Raw genomic sequence first — 20,312 nt, forward strand, 5'->3', positions numbered from 1 at the left:
GCTGGAACACATGCTGTGCACTTTCATTTGTCTTTGCATCACCCATGCAAGGAATTCTAAGTATTTCAAAAAGGCTCATCCTGAAGACTAAGCACCTTGGCTTTCTGCTGCCTTATCTGCCTGCTTCTGGGTGCTTCTGCTCACGAACACACACACAGCTGTCCCTGCAAGGTCTCCTTTAAAAAATGTGGCTGTAAAAGTCTAATTCTAAGCTTGGAAGAGAGGGAACTGGCGACCTGGGACTTAAAGAAGCCCTTAGGCCTTTTGCCGGCCATCTGCACAGGAGTGAATTTGAACGTAATGAATAAAAATAGATCCTATAAAAGATTCCACCATCGCCCTCCATACAGCTTCTCAAAAGTGTATGGGCATGCTTTGGCTGACTCCATGAGTAGCTGTGAGAATAAATATACTAAATGTGTCCAAGGAAGACGATGTTGGGAACACCACCCTGTCTTACCATGCAGAAGCACTGTATCAGTGGTAGTTGTTTGGATTAGATTTTTATGTTGAAGGTTAAATGCAAACATCTGACAGGTAAAGCACATGGTCCACACTTAGGAGACTGTAGGCCACGTTTACTGATCCTCCCAGCCACATATGACAATCTTCAGAAGCTTGAGAGCTGGGGCACACCTACCAGGACTCAGGGCTTCAGCCCCACTCCGACTGAAGCCCACAGCCCTGGCAGGGGCACCCCATGGGCTGAAGCCCCAAGACCCCCCTCCCCGCTGGGCAGAAGCTCCTACCCCACCACCCCTCTGCAAGGCAGAGGTCCCGTGCTTCCCCCACCAGTGTGAGCCACAGTTTGGCCACCCCTGCTGTATAGTGCTGAAGAGACATGGGGAGGAAACCCCTCTGAAGACTTCTTACATAAGAGAGTGGCTGTGGGGGTTCAGCACAGAGACAGCTGTTTTGTCTGTTTGCCAAACTGTATCTTATATTTAGGAACTGCATTACCTGACGTGGATATCCTGGATACAGTGAGAGTTAATTAGCTTAATTGGCGGGGGCTTCATCTCTGAGGCCCTTCCTTGAGCTTTATTGCCATGCACTTTCTTATTGTAATCGCTCTTTGCCATACAGCTCAGTGGTTTGAGCATTGGCCTGTTAAACCCAGGGTTGTGAGTTCAATCCTTAAGGGGGCCATTTAGGGAACTGGAGTAAAAATCTGTCTGGGGATTGGTCCTGCTTTGAGCAGGGGGTTAGACAGATGACCTTCTGAGGTCCCTTCCAACCCTGAGATTCTATGATACATACAGGGGACGTATCCTGCCTAACAGGGCCGGCTCTAGGGTTTTTGCCACCCCAAGCGGAGCAAAAAAAAAAAAAAAAGCCGCGATCGTGATCTGCGGCGGCAATTTGGCGGGAGGTCCTTCGCTCCGAGCGGGAGTGAGGGACCATCCGCCGAATTGCCGCCGAACAGCTGGACGTGCCGCCCCTCTCCGGAGTGGCCGCCCCAAGCACCTGCTTGGCAAGCTGGTGCCTGGAGCTGGCCCTGCTGCCTAATCCATACCTGGTCCAGTGCTTATGGACCAAGTGACCTTATGTCCTGCTTAGCCTTATAGATCTAAAGCTCAGTCCACTAACTAGAAATGGCATTAAAGTCATTATTTTTTAAAGGTAAATTAGAAGAGAACTGAATAAATCCTGCAATGGAGACAGACCAAGCTAGCTGGAATATTCAACAAAGAGCAGAACCGGGGTGTTCTGGAACTCGTAGAAATCAACAGCTTGTAGAAATCAATCTTGTGTTGAAAGCAGTTAGTGTTATTACTACAATGGGTTATATTGATAACTCGAGCCTAAGTCAGGTCCTCACTGTTACCTGACCTATGGAATAGCTCCAGGTAGACTAACAACGCAGTGTGACCTTGCGCATTTTGATAATATAACACCTCCTTTGCATTTTGATGTGCTGTAACTACACTATAGCTGTCCCATGTTAACCAATAAAAACCAATTATTGTCTTACCTGTAAAACATTCCCAATTTGCCAGTGTCTGCTAAACAAATATGATCCCAAATGTCACTTAAATATCATTAGCTGTTCCTGAAGGCTGGTTTTGAAAAAGGTTGGGTAAAAACCTATGGATGCATGCAAGGACTGGTGTCTCCAATTCAGCAAGATATTTAAGGACAGGCCTGTCATTAAATACATGAGTCATCCCCACTGAAGTCAGGGGGATTATTTCCATGCTTAAAGTTGGGTATGTTCTTAAGTACGTTTCTGAATGAGGGTCGCAGTGTCCAACTTCCTTTGCTACTGTCCTTTCCCGGGATAGGGTGTACAGTTACCATTGGAGCATTACACTGTCTCTGCTGTTAGAGGTTTCATCATACATAGCATCCATTTTAAGATTGGGCCAGAAATCCATTCCCAGTAATTCTGATCAATTGAAAATAATAAAGACATGGGAGAAGAAAGACTAACTGCACACAGTGGATGAAATTCTGACCCCATTGAAATCAATGGCAAAACACCCAAAGATATGAGTAAGGACAAGATTTCACCCAGTACCTTATTGATATGGTTTCCGATTCCCTTGTGGAGCCAAAGTTTCAGGTCCTGGGACACACACAACCGTTGCTGAAGCTATACTTGAAAAAGTATCTGTGCATCTTAGGATGCTGATTCTCTGGCCATGACGCTGAAAAATCTCTTCACTCATGGCCTGATTTCATTCCCAAGCTCCCCAGCAGTTCTGATCCCTGACACAGCCCCAGGAGGCTGCGGAACCTTCCCTCTGTTCAGTTTTGTGTCAGCAGGCCTCTCAAAATAAGTAATTTGGGACTTTAATTTTCTTTATAATCTTTACATGCCTCCGTTCAATATGCCAGCTCAGGCCTTCTGTATCTGCCATTAAAAATTCCCAGTCACGCTTTTCCAGCCCTACATTTATATTAGTAGCATGTCCTCTGGAATGGTGGCTGAAGCAAGAAGGGGCATATGAACGTTTAGCATATCTGGCACATAAAGACCTTGCAATGCCAGCTACAAAAGTGCTATGCAAATACCTGTTCTCACTTTCTGCTGACAATGTAAATAAGTAGTGGGCAGCATTATCTCTTGTAAATGTAAACAAACTTGTTTGTCTTAGTGATTGGCTGAACAAGAAGTAGGACTGAGTGGACTTGTGGGCTCTGAAGTTTTACATTGTTTTGTTTTTGAGTGCAGTTATATAACAAAAAAAATCTACAATTGTAAACTGCACTTTCATGACAAAGAGATTGCACTACAGTACTTGTATGAGGTGAATTGAAAAATACTATTTCTTTTGTTCATCATTTTACAGTAAAAATATTTGTAATAAATAATATACACTTTGATTTCAGTTACAACACAGAATACAACATATATGAAAATGTAGACAAACATCCAAAATATGTAAGAAATTTCAACTGGTATTCTATTGTTTAACAGTGCAATTAAAACTGCCATTAATCTTGATTAATTTTTTTGAGTTAACTGCAATTAATCAACAGCCCTAGTTAGTACCTAACCGCCTTTGGGGCTCCACTCCAGATTTTCTGTCCGAGTTTACTCTCATAGCCTTGCATTCTCCCGAATTCACCAACAAGGCAGTGGGGCTTTTCTGTCAGGGGTTGTTCCCTTAGCCTTACGCCCTCACTGGCTACCCACAAGGCGGTGGGTTTGATGAGCTGCAGGTAGTACCATGTACTCTCCTTACTGTAGCAGGCATAGCCTGACCTATACATTTATATGAGTCCACGGATTTAATAAGTGGTGGCTGCTTCCTTCCCCCATCCCTCTTCACCACAGTTCCATCCTCTGCAATCTGTGTCTAGGTACTGTACAAATTCATCAATGGATATGAAGAAGCTGGTCTACAAACCAGGCCCCCTAATATCAAGGTCAACCATAGGACTAATAGTTGAGCATGTGAACACGTGTGAGAATGGGATTGCTCTTTCCTTCTCTGCCTTTCATTTTTTATTTTATATAATATATAGATGACATCAGCTTTCTATTTTTCCAAAGGTCTGCACCTGTTTTCCTCAGCACAGACGTCATGCTTTCGCTGTTAATCTAGTGATTGGCAAGAAATGAAATTCACAGCCCTAGCTGTGGGCATCGCTCTGAGCACCCCTACCGGATCAGGCCCCCCCACAGTGTATGCGAGGTCACACGGGTGGGGATGGAGCAATGCGTTCTTCCAAGTGGTGTCCCCCATCAGACACCAGCCAAAATCACATCCAATTTTGTCTCAGTATTGGACGGGAGACAAACCACCCAAAAAAGACTGGCTTAAAACCGGACGAATGGCCTGCCTATTTGTGGATCATTCTGGGGCGTAGGTGCGCGATAGGCATCCAGAAGCCTATTGGAAAGTAGCAGCACACGTGCCCAGAGGCAGAAACTTAAGCGCTGAGGGAGTTTAGGCAGGAGTTCTGTGAATCACAGTGAAGCCTAAGTCTGGGGATCAGGGCTATAGACACTGAACCCAAACTATCTGTCTGAGAGGTGCAGTGGTGTATTGTTGGACAATTATGTACAGGAACAGGGCCTGGAGGTAGAGCCTGGCAGGGTGGAAGATTCCTTTGTTTTGTAACTTTGCGGGTTTTGTTTTCCCTTGGAAGGGGTCAGACACTTAGATATCACCTGGCTGGCAGGTTACGCTGATCTTATGGCTGGATAGGCCACCCGATCTGTAGGGGAGGGGCAGCAAACTGAGGCAGAACACTCAAGGGGAGCGTTTGAGGCCCAGGCCCCATCACAGCCAGGCACAGTTTTAATAAAGCGAGGGGGAGGGGGCATTCTGCATCCAAAACATGTATGCACTGACATGTACCCATATTTGCATGTTTGGGTACAGTTCACCATTGCCACATAATCCTTCATCACTCACTATCACCCCAATGCACACATTTCATCCAACTGTAACGCTGCCCCAGTAAAATTGCCAAAAATATATGCCCTTTTTTAGTTCTGGAGGAGCAGGTGAGGATATACAGGGGGGTGAGCAAGAGCTGAGGTCATGTGAGCAATGCAGCTACTCCTTCCACCCTTCCTTCTGCAGCCTTAGTCAGCGATCTGTCTGCGGATGACTACAAGTTCCTCTCTGATGAAGCACAGGTGGGATTACTTACACGTGTAAAGTTAAGCACGTGCATAGGTCTTTGCAGGATCTGGGCCTAAAAGGGTAAATATTTATGACAGGATTTGTTATTTTGTTTTCCCTTCTTTATTTGCTATGGAATAGCAGCATAAGAGCACATACAATTTACACAAAACATTGCATTGCTAGGTATAGTATATGAATTCATGTATGTGACCCTCTATTGCCCGATTCTTTCCTTTAAATGAGAGACCCTATGAACTACTCTTCTTTTGCTGTTTGCAGCCAAGAGGAAAAGAATTTCAAGCCGTACTTTTGCAAGAACATTTCAACTCTAGTGAAAGACACAACTGACCTTGAAACAACAATTATACAGGATTATCTACTGGAACACCAGAAAAAAACAAGCTTCACAGCTTTGCCAACAGCACAAAACTCTCTCACGGTGGATGTTTAACCCAGCTAACCGATATGTGCGACAATCCCTTTTAAAACAGCTAGGCAGGTTAAAATTCCCTTTGCGGCGGGTTTCCTGCTGTAAGCAAAGTTCTGCAGCTTTTTCAGAGCTCTGCTTAATTTGGTGAACAGTATTTGAGTGGGTTCTAATTAATAATGCCCTCAATGCCTGAAATATATTTGGATAGGTGTGATGTTGAAAAGGCAGCAGTGTTCGATAAATATTTCCCATCTGTATTTGGAACAAAGTTGCGTGGTGTACCTTTGTGGTGTAATGATGATGAAATACTTCATCTTCAAACAGTATCTAAGGGGGATGTTAAACAGGAGTGCTAAGTTAAACAGGAGTGCTAAGTTAAACATTTTTAAATCAGGAGGTCTAGATAACTTGCACTCCAAAGTTTTAAAGGAGTTGGCTCTCTAGCTAGATGATTCATTTTAAATAAATCTTGGAAAAGAGGGAAGTTTCAGAGGACTAGAAGAAAGCTACTGTTGTGCTAATATTTAAACAAGGTAAATGGGGTGACCCAAATATTTACAGGTTAGTTAGCCTGACATCAGTCCTGGACTAAATAATGGAATGGCTGATATCAAGCAATAAAGAATTAGAGAACAGAAATATAATCAATGCCAGTCAACATGTTTTCTTGGGAAAGAGGTCTTGTCAAATAAACTTAATATTGTTCTTTGATAAAATTACAGGTGTGGTTGGGTAAAAGTAGGCGTGTTGACTTAACACTGCGCAGCGTTCTGATTATGAAATCAGGACTGTACAAAATCAGCATGGCACGTAGTAAATGGGTTAAATGTTAGATCTCAAAATGTAATTGTGAAAGGGGACTCATCAATGAGTAAAGGGTGCTTCTAGTGGGGGCCTGCAGGCCCCAATTTTTGGCCCAATGCTATTCTTATCTGACTTTATCTCTGATCTGGAAAAAGATATGAAATCCGTGCAGAGCAGATCCTCAGAGCAGGGGCGCCAGAACAGGCGGGCCAGGGGGCTATGCCCCCTCTCACTTTTTACGGGCTGTAAGGATGAGCGACGGGACGGGGCCTTGGGGGTGACATGGGGCGGGGGAGTGAGGCCACGGTTTCGGCACCTGTGGCCCCCCCACTTTTAGGGTGCTTCCGCCTCTCCTGCCTCAAAGGTATTCAGTGGAAGTTAGTAGATCAAGAACATAAGAACGGCCATACTGGGTCAGACCAATGGTCAATCTAGCCCAGTATCCTGTCTTCTGACAGCGGCCAATGCCAGGTGCTTCAGAGAGAATAAACAGAACAGGGCAATTCTCGAGTGATCCATCCCCTGTCATCCACTCCCAGCTTCTGGCAGTCAGAGGCTAGGGACACCCAGAGCATGTGGTTGCATCCCACAGTCAGAGCAAGGGGTTGCATCCCTGACCATCTTGGTTAATAGCCATTGATGGATCTTCGAGGCTCTGGGCCTGTCTCATCTGCAAACTTTGGTTGAGATTTTCAAAACTGGCTAGATTTAAACACACAACTTCCATTCAAATTAAATTAATTCCCTAGTTGGCTTTGAAAGCAAAGCCTGGTATGTGGCAAATAATTATGAAGACAGGTCCTTGATACAGGGCAATGCAAATCAGTTGGTAAGCTGGGCTCAATCAAGCAACATGAGTTTTAACAGCCAAGTGCAAGGTCATACATCTAGGAACTAAGAACACAGGCTATACTTATGGGATTAGGCCCTGGATCCTGTAAAACAACGTCTTTGAAAAGGACTTGGGGGTCGCCGTACATAGCTAACTGAATGTGAACTCCCAGTGCAATGCTGTGGCAAAAGGAGCTAACAGGATCCCTGGATGAATAAACAAGGAACTATTGAGCAGTGGAGAGATGATATTACCTCTGTATTATATAAATGACATTTAATAATAAATAAGCCATTGCTTTAAAAATACCATGCATAAGTGTGTATTTTTACATGTATTCCTTTATGTTGCATATAATTTAGATAAAATCCTTTCTCTCCTTCTTTAATAAAGAGTTCTTGCAGTTTCTTTGCTAACAGAATGCTGGGAATCATTAAGAAAGGGATAGATAATAGGACAGAAAATATCATATTGCCGCTATATAAATCCATGGTACACCCACATCTTGAATACTGTGTGCAGATGTGGTCACCCCATCTCAAAAAAGATATATTGGAATTGGAAAAGGTTCAGAAAAGAACAAAAATGATTAGGGGTATGGAACAGTTTCCTTATGTGGAGAGATTAATAATACTGGGACTTTTCAGCTTGGAAAAGAGACGACTAAGGGGGGGATATGATTGAGGTCTATAAAATCATGACTGGGGTAGAGAAAGTAAATAAGGAGGTGTTATTTACTCCTTCTCAAAACACAAGAACTAGGGGTCACCAAATGAAATTATTAGGCAGCAGGTTTAAAACAAATTAAAAGAAGTATTTCTTCATACAATGCACAGTCAACCCTGTGAACTCTTTGCCAGAGGATGTTGTGAAGGCCAAGACTATAATGGGGTTCAAAAACAACTAAACAAATTCATGGAGGATAGCTCAATCAATGGCTGTTAGTCAAGATGGGCAGGGATGGTGTCCCTAGCTTCTGTTTGCCAGAGGCTGGGAGTAGGCGGTAGGGATGGATCACTTGGTGATTGCCTGTTCTGTTCATTCCCTCTCAGGCACCTGGCATTGGCCATTGTCAGAAGACAAGATACTGAGCTAGATGGACCTTTGGTCTGACCCAGCATGGCCATTCTTATGTTCTACCGAAACCCTTGACTATGCCAATGTGCATCATGTGGTATGACAGCACCTTTGAGGTGCTCGGTACCTGTCTTAAGTGGAAAATCTTTTTCCTTGTGACAATGTTTCCAGCTCATAGAGTGGGCAATCTCTCAGCTCTAGTAACTGTCTGCTTTATGCCAGAGTACACAAGGATAAGGTAGTGATGATGATTCATCTGAGATATCCCAAGCTGTTGTCAGGTTCCCACCTTAATGACCCAACCATCATCCTCCCAACATTCTTCCCATGCTTGCCTGTTTATCCCAGAAAGGCCCTTCCCCACACATTCAAAGTGGGGCTCTACTTGGAGTGGACTACAGGCCCTAGGGTCCACCCCACTCCTTGTTGCATGAAGCCAATTCCTGGGCAATGTAGTCTCCAAGAAAACCATGGCTGAAGGGCAGTTGAATGACACCCCTCACTGCTATGGCCTCGCTCATAATCTAATGCTGGAGGGATTTTGTACTTTGCATTTTACTCCAGGTGTTGCCACTGACTTCTTATATGTACAATGCTTTACCTGTCTGTGCCTCTGTTTTCCCACCTATAAAATGAGAATGATCTGGCACAGAACTGCTGTGAGACTAAATTCACTAATGTTAGTCAAGAGCTCGGAGAGCCTTGGATAGATTGTGCTATAGAAATACAAAGTATTATTAATGAATTAAAGGAATTGTGTGCTGTGTCTTTTTGGTACTATAATTGTAATGATTAAGGAAAACAATAGATACACGAACATAGTTTTTAAAAATCCCTCCAGCATTAGGTTAATCTTGCCTTTCTACATGTCTGTAAAGTAACTAACATGTCTGGTGCTATATCAATAATACAGCACGAGACTGCCTGACAGATCTAGGATCCAGCTTCTCTGGAGCGCGATCTTACCCTCTGTACTGTAATCCCCCTTACTGTTCAGGAGATGGATGTGGAGGAGAGAGATGGTGCTGTGATGTTATATCCCATATTCTTTATGAAAATATGCTCATGATATAGATATGGCATAACTGAGATATATTTTATGCAAGCTGGGTCTTGTAAGGCATCATCGGAAAGGTTATAATTTACTGAATGTGATTATCCAATTTGTATGAATGTTTCATTTGTGTATCAAAAGTTAGGAATATTGACTATGTAACAATTACAACTGTGTGTGTATTTAGGAGACACCCACCAGACAACAGGCCATCAGCCTTGATGGGGCATTAGGAAGAAACAATAAGACTTTGAAGATACTAATCTCTCTCCTTCCTGAGAGGCGTCCTGGGACATAGCTGTGACACTACTATGTCAAGTGGTCCTGTCACCTTGGTACTAAACACCATCTTGGACTTCTTGTAATTTTCCACTAAAAGGAGGGGGGGGTCAAGACTGGGAAACCAAAGGTTTCCGCCTTATGTAAATCTTATTTAAGGCTGGGGAGTAAGGCAAACAGGTCTCTCCCTTCTCTGCCTTCCCACCCAAGAAGAGAGAATGCTGAAAGTACCTGAAAAGACAAAGGAACTGACCTGATCTTTAAGATCTTAAGTTTAGTATGCATGTTTTGTTTTATTTGCTTAGTAATCTGTCTTGTTCTGTTTGCCATCCCTTATGATCACTTAAAATCTGCCTTTTATAGTTAATAAACTTGTTTTCGTTGATTAGTAAACCCAATTTGTGCAATGTATAATGGGGGAGGGGAGACACAAAGTTGTGCATATCTTTCTCCACATTGAGGGAGGGGGCGAATTTATGAGCTTACGTTGTATAGATTTCTCTACAGTGCAAAACAATATTATTTGGGGTGTACTTTCCAGAGGGGAGCTGCACTTGAGTGCTGGACCTTTTCCTTGCTGTGTCTTCTCATAGAGACTTTTTTGCAGACTGTGAGATTCTACAGCTGGTGCATCCCTACCTGTGTGTGTGTGTGCGTGCTGCCAGAGGCTGGAGAGCCTAATTCAGAAAAACAGGGAGAAGGATGGATGGCAGGAGAGAGATCACTTGATCATTACCTGTTAGGTTCACTCCCTCTGGGGCACCTGTCATTGGCCACTGTTGGTAGACAGGATACTGGGCTGGATGGACCTTTGGTCTGACCCAGTATGGCCGTTCTTATGTTTCTTAGGGAGCCCAGGCTAATGGAGCAGGCAGGTTCAGTGAAATCCCAGTACATCAGGTGGCATCCCAGAAGGGGGATCCAACCCGTCACAGGTGCCCATTTCGTTTACTTAGGCTTGGAAGGATTTGATTTTTATCAGCAAATGTTAGTAAATATCAATTTCACCAAACAGAAAACAAAATTTAATTGATAATTATCAAAATTTACAGATAGGTAAGGTACGAAATACGCTGCTTGAGAACGTATTAGAGTTTAATTAAAGGATATTTACAGTATTCTGTATATTTTGACATGCATATTAACAATTTGTGTTTTAATGGTTATAAAACTAACTTTTTGAATCCCAACGCTTACTGTCATTAAATAATTGTCTGATTTGTCCATGATGTCCTGCAACTGTGAAAAATTAAATAAATAAAAAATATTAAAATGATTAATAATAGACAAGTGATACTATCCATCAAAATTGCAAAAATAAATAAAAATTGAATTCTGCCAAGCTTATGGTTACTGGATTCTCTTTGATTCACACTATGCCAAGTGAAAACCCACCTCCCCGATAGACGTGTACCCAGCCAGGCTGGTACCATGCACACCACTCCCAGTTAAACAGCAAGACTGGGGGTGTCAGACAAATGGCTGTTACTTGTTCCTCTGTATTATGCGGGGAAGACATACAGCTGGCTGGTACTCGCTGCACCTCCGTCCCCCCAGGCAGTAAGATGGGGGAGGTTGCACTGATATTCACTACCCAAGGAGGCAGCAGGGTGGATGGGAGGGGATCATACCCATCGCTGGTAACCCCTGTCCCAGGTTAGGCAGCAGTAGGACGGTCTCACACACATGGCTGGTACCTGGTCCCCCTGTTAGGCAATAGGGTTTATGGCCAGTACTCCCCCCCCACCACCACCACAATTAGGAATAAGGTGGATGGAGGCATGGGTGTGTGGGTCACATACATGACTGGTGCCCCCTCCCTTAGGCAGTAGGTGGACATGGTCAGTCTCCCCCACCCCCATTACGCAGTAGTTGACTGGGGCGGGCTCACATGGCCTGTTCCCTCCTGTTGGGTAGTAGCGGGATGGGAGGGTCACAAGGCCCATTTCCCCCCTCCCCCTTTAGGTAGTAGGCAGCTGCGACGGTCCCTGGGCTGGTTCCCCCCATTAGGCAGTAGGTGCTTGGGGGGCTGGGGGGTCACAGGGCTGGTCAATCCCCCACCTGCCCGTTAGTCAGTAGGGACTGGGGGGGGTCACATGGCTGGTCCCCCCCCGCCCGTTAGTCAGTAGGGACTGGGGGGGGTCACATGGCCGGTCTCCCCCTGCCCGTTAGTCAGTAGGGACTGGGGGGGGGGCGGTGTCACATGGCTGGTCTCCCCCCGCCCGTTGGTCAGTAGGGACTGGGCGGAGGGGGGGGGGGCGGTGTCACATGGCCGGTCTCCCCCCGCCCGTTGGTCAGTAGGGACTGGGCGGAGGGGGGGCGGTGTCACATGACTGGTCTCCCCCCCGCCCGTTGGTCAGTAGGGACTGGGGGGGGTCACATGGCCGGTTCCCCCCGCCCGTTGGTCAGTAGGGACTGGGCGGAGGGGGGGCGGTGTCACATGGCCGGTCTCCCCCCGCCCGTTGGTCAGTAGGGACTGGGCGGAGGGGGGGCGGTGTCACATGGCCGGTCTCCCCCCGCCCGTTAGTCAGTAGGGACTGGGGGGGGTCACATGGCTGGTCTCCCCCCCGCCCGTTAGTCAGTAGGGACTGGGCGGAGGGGGCGGTGTCACATGGCCGGTCTCCTCCCGCCCGTTAGTCAGTAGGGACTGGGGGGGGTCACATGGCTGGTCTCCCCCCCGCCCGTTGGTCAGTAGGGACTGGGCGGAGGGGGGGGGGCGGTGTCACATGGCCGGTCTCCCCCCCGCCCGTTGGTCAGTAGGGACTGGGCGGAGGGGGGGGGCGGTGTCACATGGCCGGTCTCCCCCCGCCCGTTGGTCAGTAGGGACTGGGCGGAGGGGGGGCGGTGTCACATGGCCGGTCTCCCCCCGCCCGTTAGTCAGTAGGGACTGGGGGGGGTCACATGGCCGGTCTCCCCCTGCCCGTTAGTCAGTAGGGACTGGGGGGGGGCGGTGTCACATGGCTGGTCTCCCCCCGCCCGTTGGTCAGTAGGGACTGGGCGGAGGGGGGGGGGGGCGGTGTCACATGGCCGGTCTCCCCCCGCCCGTTAGTCAGTAGGGACTGGGCGGAGGGGGGGCGGTGTCACATGACTGGTCTCCCCCCCGCCCGTTGGTCAGTAGGGACTGGGGGGGGTCACATGGCCGGTTCCCCCCGCCCGTTGGTCAGTAGGGACTGGGCGGAGGGGGGGCGGTGTCACATGGCCGGTCTCCCCCTGCCCGTTGGTCAGTAGGGACTGGGCGGAGGGGGGGGGCGGTGTCACATGGCCGGTCTCCCCCCGCCCGTTGGTCAGTAGGGACTGGGCGGAGGGGGGGGGCGGTGTCACATGGCCGGTCTCCCCCCGCCCGTTGGTCAGTAGGGACTGGGGGGGGGGCGGTGTCACATGGCCGGTCTCCCCCCGCCCGTTAGTCAGTAGGGACTGGGGGGGGGTCACATGGCCGGTCTCCCCCCGCCCGTTGGTCAGTAGGGACTGGGCGGAGGGGGGGGGCGGTGTCACATGGCCGGTCTCCCCCCGCCCGTTAGTCAGTAGGGACTGGGGGGGGTCACATGGCCGGTCTCCCCCCGCCCGTTGGTCAGTAGGGACTGGGCGGAGGGGGGGGGCGGTGTCACATGGCCGGTCTCCCCCCGCCCGTTAGTCAGTAGGGACTGGGGGGGGTCACATGGCCGGTCTCCCCCCGCCCGTTGGTCAGTAGGGACTGGGCGGAGGGGGGGGCGGTGTCACATGGCCGGTCTCCCCCCGCCCGTTAGTCAGTAGGGACTGGGCGGAGGGGGGGCGGTGTCACATGGCCGGTCTCCCCCCGCCCGTTGGTCAGTAGGGACTGGGGGGGGTCACATGGCCGGTCTCCCCCCGCCCGTTGGTCAGTAGGGACTGGGCGGAGGGGGGGGGCGGTGTCACATGGCCGGTCTCCCCCCGCCCGTTGGTCAGTAGGGACTGGGCGGAGGGGGGGCGGTGTCACATGGCCGGTCTCCCCCCGCCCGTTGGTCAGTAGGGACTGGGCGGAGGGGGGGCGGTGTCACATGGCCGGTCTCCCCCCGCCCGTTGGTCAGTAGGGACTGGGCGGAGGGGGGGGGGCGGTGTCACATGGCCGGTCTCCCCCCGGCAGAGGGCAGGGTTGCACCGCCCCCGCGTGCGTGACGCTGCCGCCGCGCCGCCCCGCTGGGCTGGAGCCGGCTGCGGCAGCCGGGGCCGGGTGTGAGCGGGGGCCGGGGGGGCGCGGGCGGAGGCCGCTGCCCCGTGCGCGGCATGGAGTCCCCCGAGCCCGGCCCGCCGCACGGCCCCTGGCAGCTGGGCAACGACGCCGGCTACGGCTGCTGCTACGAGCACTCGGCCCGGGGGACCGCGGGCGAGGACGGGGCGCGGGGCCCGGAGCACCTCCCGCCGCTGCGCCCGGCGCTCTCGTCCTCCTCCTCCGAGGGCGAGCCCGCCGCCGCCCGCCGCCGCGAGCCCAGCCTGAGCGACGAGGCCGCCGGCGGCTACGAGTTCGACTCGGCCGAGTCCGGCACGTCGCTGCGCTACTCCACGGGCGGCGAGGGCAGCGAGAGCGGCGGCAGCGGCTTCTCCCTGGCGGCCAGCGCGCTGCCCGAGCGGAAGCGGCCGCGCTCGGCGGACGGCGGCGGCGGGCGGCCCCGCTACGAGGTGGTGCGGGAGCTGGGTCCCGAGGAGGTGCGCTGGCTCTACCGCGAGGACAGGAAGAGCTGGAAGCCCTTCATCGGCTACGACTCGCTGCGCCTCGAGCTGGCCTACCGCGCCCTGGGGCCCGGCGCCGGCCCCGGCCCCGGCCCGCCCGTCTGCGTGCGCGGCGGGCTCTACGAGGTGGATGTGAGCAGCGCCGAGTGCTACCCGGTCTACTGGCAGCGTGAGTGCGGGCACCGGCCCCCTGCCCCCCCCGGGCCCCTCAGGCCACCTGCCCCCCCTTGTCCCGCCGGGGGGGGGCACCTGCCTCTCCTTGTTCCTCTTGGGCCACCTGCCCCCCCCTTTGTCCTCCTCAGTCCCGTCGGGGGGAGGGAGCTGGCCACCTGCCCCCCCCCCCGTTCCTCTCAGGCCACCTGCCCCCCCCCCGTCCTCCTCAGGTCCCGCCCGTGTCGGGGGGGGCACCTGCTCCCCCTTGTTCCCCTCAGGCCACCTGCCCCCCCCCCCCGTCCTCCTCAGGTCCCGCCCGTGTGGGGGGGGCACCTGCTCCCCCTTGTTCCCCTCAGGCCACCTGCCCCCCCTTATCCCCCTCAGGTCCCACCCAGGAGATGCAGACACCTGCCCCCCCCCACGTCTTCCCCCAGGGCACCAGCCCCAGAGAGCCCTTGTGCAGAAGCAGGCTCTGGCACCCTCCTCAGCCCCTACCCCCCCCCCCCATCCCTTTCAGCCCCTGCTCCCCTCAGTCTCTGCTGGAGTGGGCACCTGCCCTGGAGAGCCTCTGAGAATGAATAGACACCTGCCTCCCCTTTGTCCCTGTCACTCCCTACCCAGATGGCCAACACCTACTCTGGAGAGCTCCTGGGAAGGAGCAGGCACCTGGTTACCCCTTGCCCCCCTCAGGCCCCACCTGGGTGGGAATGTGTGGGAGGGAGGCTATCAGGCTCATTTGTGTACTTGAGGGCACCCCCACCCACACACATCCTGGGCAGAACAGACTCAGGAAGGAGACTTTTGGGACTTGTGTCTTCTCCCCCAGGACCCCCCACCCTCTGAATCATGGTGGGAATGGCACAGGTTGGAGAGGCAGTGCAGATCCCCTGGAGACTGGGGGAATCACCTGCTTTCTATTCTCCCCATACATCCTGTGGGGAGTGAGTGTGGGGGGTATAGGCCGTGCAGGTCACTTGAGGAGTAGGGTTTATCTACTCTTTCAGATCATCCCCCACACAGACACAGAGCTGTAGTGGAAGAAGCACAACATAGGGGGCACTGCTCTTGGTCCCTGTGCAGCCTGAGCTATGATGGAATGGGCAAAGGAGTGGGAAGCAAATATAGTTTATTTGGGAACTGGGATACGCATCCTTTTCCTTCCCCTACGTTCTGGGCCTTTGAGGATATGTCTACACAACATTTTGGAGCGAGCCTCCCAGTCTGGGTTCATAGAATTGGAGCTAGTGGGGCTTGCACTTGTGTTCTGATGATAGCAGTATAGACAGCTCCCTATACTTCAAAGCCCAAACTCCAGCCCGAGCTGCAACTTGAAACTGTTGTCTATACAGCTATTTTTTAGAGTGCTAGCATGAGTCCTGCTAGCCCCAGCTCTGTTGACCCCGGGTTGGGAGGCTCACTCCAAAATGCTGTGTAGACAGACTCTTAGAGAGATGTACCAGGTGATGAGGAGAAGACCATGAAGATCCCTCGTATTCTCTGTTCCCCTTTGCCCAGCAGCAGGCAGAGAAGACTTCCTCTTCTCATCTTTCCCCACCTACCATAACCTTGGCACTTGCGCCATGGGAGAATGGGTAATGGACACAATTGGCCCCTGGTTGCAGGGAGGAGACTATGCAAGTCACCCTGGGAATGGGGAAAGCTGCTCTCTTCTCTCTAGCAACTGTGCCAGGGGGCAGAACAGGAGCAAGTGCACACAGCTCTGAGGTGGGGCAGGAGACCACGCATCCCAACAGTTGAAAGGTTTAATTTCTTGATCCTGTGCCTTGTCCATTTTGGAAGCTGATTCAGTCTCATTAAGTCTGAGTAACAGATGTTTTAAATAATAACATGCTGCTCAGAGAGAGGGATTTCTGAAGTTTGAAAGGAGAGATTCCTAGATTCCAATACCTAAAGCAGCACTGTACAAAAGAGAACATAAACTCATGGTACTGAGAAGATTAAGGATGATGGATGCGTTTCTGTTCATAGAAAACTAACTGAAACAACAATGCTTGACCTTACCAGGGTTGGATTATGGATAAACAGAGCCTCTGGTATTTCAGGGACCTCCCTCTGATCATCTGTTACTCTAGCTCCCCCTCTTTACTCTCACATTTCCTCCTCTCTTTGCCCCAGTATGGGGTCTCATCTTCCTCCTCCTTCTGAGTCCTTAATTGTCCCTACCAAGTGAGGCAGCCTGTCCAGCCCCAGCAAGCCTGCATCACTTGGCTGTGTAATGCACTGATGCCTACTGCTCTGTTTCTGCTGTTGGTCTCCGGCGGGGAGCCGAGAGCTTGCGGGGGCGGTAGCTGGGCTCCCAATGGGGAGCTGAGAGCTTGGACAGTAGCTGGGCTCAGAGCTGGAGCCCCCCCATTTTGCCTCTGGGTTACAGCCCCAGCTGTGAGCCCAGCAAGGTTCACAGCAGGAACCCTACCAGCTTTTCTTGTCAATTTCACAGCTCCAGCAGGAGCCTTGAATTAACAAGAATGACAGCCTACAGCTAATTTAAGCAGTGTCTACACAGACACTGCATTGCCCTAAGAACACCGACGTAAGTCCTACACCTCTCATGCAGGTGGAATTATGCCGCTGTAGTAAGACACTTACATCTGCTGGAGCAAGGCTGTAATGTAGACACTGATATAATTAGGTCAACGTAAGCTGCCTTACCGTGACCTAACTCTGTAGTGTAGATCAGGCCCTATAGTAATGAACACTGACAATTCATTAATCAATTAAATTTATTGCCCAAGTGACAGGAAGGACTTGATTAAAACTTTATGCTTGCTAAAATATTTCCTTACTAGAAGTCTTCTATCTGAGGAGTCAGTTATAACATCAGAACCACCAGATTGAGTTACAGCTTGAAGAAATTAATTATTGAGAATGTTATCTTTACCCAGTGAGTGGAGATTTATTTAATGAATATTGCAAACCTAGCAAGGGTGCCATGCAAATCAGTAAAGTTATTGGAGGAGGCCTCTAGATAAATATGTAACTTGAAGTTTCATTCTCTGTCTCTTCCATTGACATGGCAATGAATATTTGATTACAAATAGCAATAATTCATAGGTCTCGTCCATCTGAGTTCTGTGACTATTAGATCATCCAATCCATCCCCTTGCCAATGCAAGATTCTTCCTACAAGACTCCTACAGAACATTTTTCTATAGTTTTGCTCAGTTTAGTTTTCAAAATCCCAAGCAATATAGTTTCTTCCCCTTCCTTTGCAAGTCAGACTGTTCCACAGCCTAATCGTAGTGACAGGAATGTTTGTCCTGATAGCCTAGTTTTCCTATTCTTAATTTCATCCCACTTGGTGTTCACATCCATCAAATATTTGTAGATTGGCATTTTGTCTTTACCTCTGTTCCCCTTTGGTAGTTACTTAGCCAAGTTACACATATTTAGTTTTTTAATCTGTTCTCATAAATCAATCCCCTTCTGCTGCTGCTAACTCTAGTTCTCAGAATGTTCTTTATTTTGAATTCTAACTGCATGTCAGGGTTGTCCATCCTGTAAACTGACATCTGTCTATCAATAGAAATTTATGACTTGAGCCAAAAATTTTGTTGTCGGGATAAAAACAAACTGTTTTTTTCCCCACCCCTTTGGACATCACCTACCTGAGCATGAGAATACTGCTTATATTTTAAGAGGGATGTAATACTTCCACTCGCCTTAAAGTTGACCTACAAAAAAGAAACCCTTTGGTGCTGTTCCTCCTTTTTTTTTTCTGATGTGCAATATATGGTAAGAGTCTGAAACGTTGTTAATTTTTTTTTGAGAGAGAGAGAGAACCTATTTTTAAGCTTCTCTTTTTGTACTAGAAATTCAGGTCTCATCTACCCTGTCTTTCCTGGAAGATTGTATGGACAACTGCAGAGCTAAAAGGACTATGTCATCACAAATACCAAGGAGAAGCTTGTGGAACTAAGAAGGAAATTTTTCTTCACTCATTACAATCCATTTTTTTTACTTGGTTTTGTTAATTTTTTTTTACCTCAAATGCGTGAACAAACAATTGGGGGGAAGGGGAGGGAATCTAGGTTAAAGATTATGCCCTGCATCTTTTATTAAGGCCTTTGAAAACTCAAGTTCTCTAGACTCCAAAGAAGATTGCCAGCAAAACCACAGAAGAGACAACTTTGTATTTCAAGCAGAAAAAAAGTCTTTCTGGCAGCCTTTGTATATCACACATCAGCAAAAAGAGTAGAATTCCATTTATTTCCTTTTGCAGGTCACCTTTCAGTTCCACATTAATGCTGTTCAATCCTTATTAGAATTTTATCTGGCTGGGGTACCAGTAGGTAGTATACCCTTTGGTAAAAACATATCCTTTCTGTTGATGAGGAAAAGGGTTTTTCACACATCACTGTCACTGTACAGTGCATACCTTTTCTTGTAGTGATCATGGTTGGTGAGCTAACAAAAATAAAATGTATATATTTCTCCCAGGACTTTTTTTTATCAGTAGTTAGGACTCTCTTTCTTGCTAGTGTTTTGTCAGATATATTCTTAAATGTTAGTACCTGCTGGGGTTTGTATGGATTATTAAAATGCTGGTTTTGAGTAGGTACAGTTTAAAAGTCTTTCACCTTGCGCACATCCTCTTGTCTTTTCATACTTCAAAACATCAGCTTTTGTTGCTATTTGGAGACATTGCAAAAGAAGGCGAAACCTGAATATTCAAGAGACACCATTCTGCACAGTATTAATAGTTTGGTGCAATTATCCAGGTGCAGCAATTGTCAAATAAACAGGCTTGAAGATTACAAAGTAGTAAGACTGGACTTACTATGAAGGATGAAAGCTTTCCGACCTCTCCTAGTGGAGACCAGTACTCTAAACAGATATTTGCTAATAGCCTAATTGTTGATAGTATAGTGATTGAAACTGTGCAAATGTAGGAGAGATGCAAATAACACAAAATAAATTCTTGGAAGTTGCTGGAATTATTAATAATTGAAATTATTAATATGGGAAACCACCAACACTAATTTAACCACAAATTTTTATTAAATCCAAAGTCTAATTTATACAATTTCTCTAAACATGCCTAAAAAGCCTAAATAATAAGCAATTTACTGCATCCAAGCAGTAACAAAACATTTTGAAACATTTGATCTAGATACTTACAAACTGGCTAAACCCAGGGGTGCTTGGACCCATATTGGTCGGCTCCAATGTGGTCAGGCAGGTATTAGCAATGAATCCTTTAAGAGCTTACTTTTTATACCCTTTACCAAACAAGTGATGTCCTTGCCAATTACTGATTTCAGCTAAAACCCAAATTGAGACAGTTCACCCTTATTTCCAGTATTAATCCTGATAAGATTTACAACCTCCTTCTTCCCAAGGCCTTTCCTCCCCTCATTCTTGCTGTCAAGCAGGTTTCCCATTGCATGTGAGTTCACATAGGCTTTAACACTGGTGTGTGGGGTAAGGAAGGACTGTGTTGGCTCATTTTAAGACAGATTCTGTTTTATTTAAAACCATCTGCAGAAATCCCTATCGGTCAGAGGCCTTATTTTTAGAAACTTCCCCTTATCTTCTTCTTTGAACCAGGCATCCTCCCTACTTTATTCCTTCTGGCCTTATCACTTACTATTTTCAAGGACTTCCTTCTACTTGCTAGTCAGGGCTTTCTTTATAACATATATACTTCCTTTACCAAATTTATGCAAACTTTGATTCTTTTTTTTTATATTTATCCTACAGACATATTGAAACCTGACTGATATTGCAGCCGATATTAATATTCAGTCCTTGCAACTCTTGTTCCTTTCTTTTTCTTTAATATGTAATTGCACAAGTAATGATTTGTAAATTTTTCTGTAAAAATAAAATTGAAATGTGTTGGCTAAAAGAGTTTAAATTTCAGGAATGTTAAGTGTAAATTCATATTAAAAC

At 48.4% G+C, this 20,312-nt stretch overlaps 1 protein-coding gene across 2 annotated transcripts in view; it reads left to right on the forward strand.

The window, feature by feature from the left end:
- Positions 1-13,728: 13,728 nt before the first annotated feature.
- Positions 13,729-20,312, forward strand: part of DDHD1 (DDHD domain containing 1) — a 118,179-nt gene continuing 111,595 nt past the window's right edge. The window contains exon 1 of one of the 2 annotated variants that reach the window (XM_054026674.1): positions 13,729-14,415. In XM_054026674.1, coding sequence (XP_053882649.1) covers positions 13,803-14,415 — 613 coding nt within the window. In that variant the 5' untranslated portion in view covers positions 13,729-13,802. The remainder of the gene's footprint in view (positions 14,416-20,312) is intronic. The other variant, XM_054026675.1, reaches the window with a different exon arrangement.

This window comes from Malaclemys terrapin, chromosome 4 (genome assembly GCF_027887155.1).
Source record: "Malaclemys terrapin pileata isolate rMalTer1 chromosome 4, rMalTer1.hap1, whole genome shotgun sequence".
Taxonomy (NCBI): domain Eukaryota; kingdom Metazoa; phylum Chordata; order Testudines; family Emydidae; genus Malaclemys; species Malaclemys terrapin.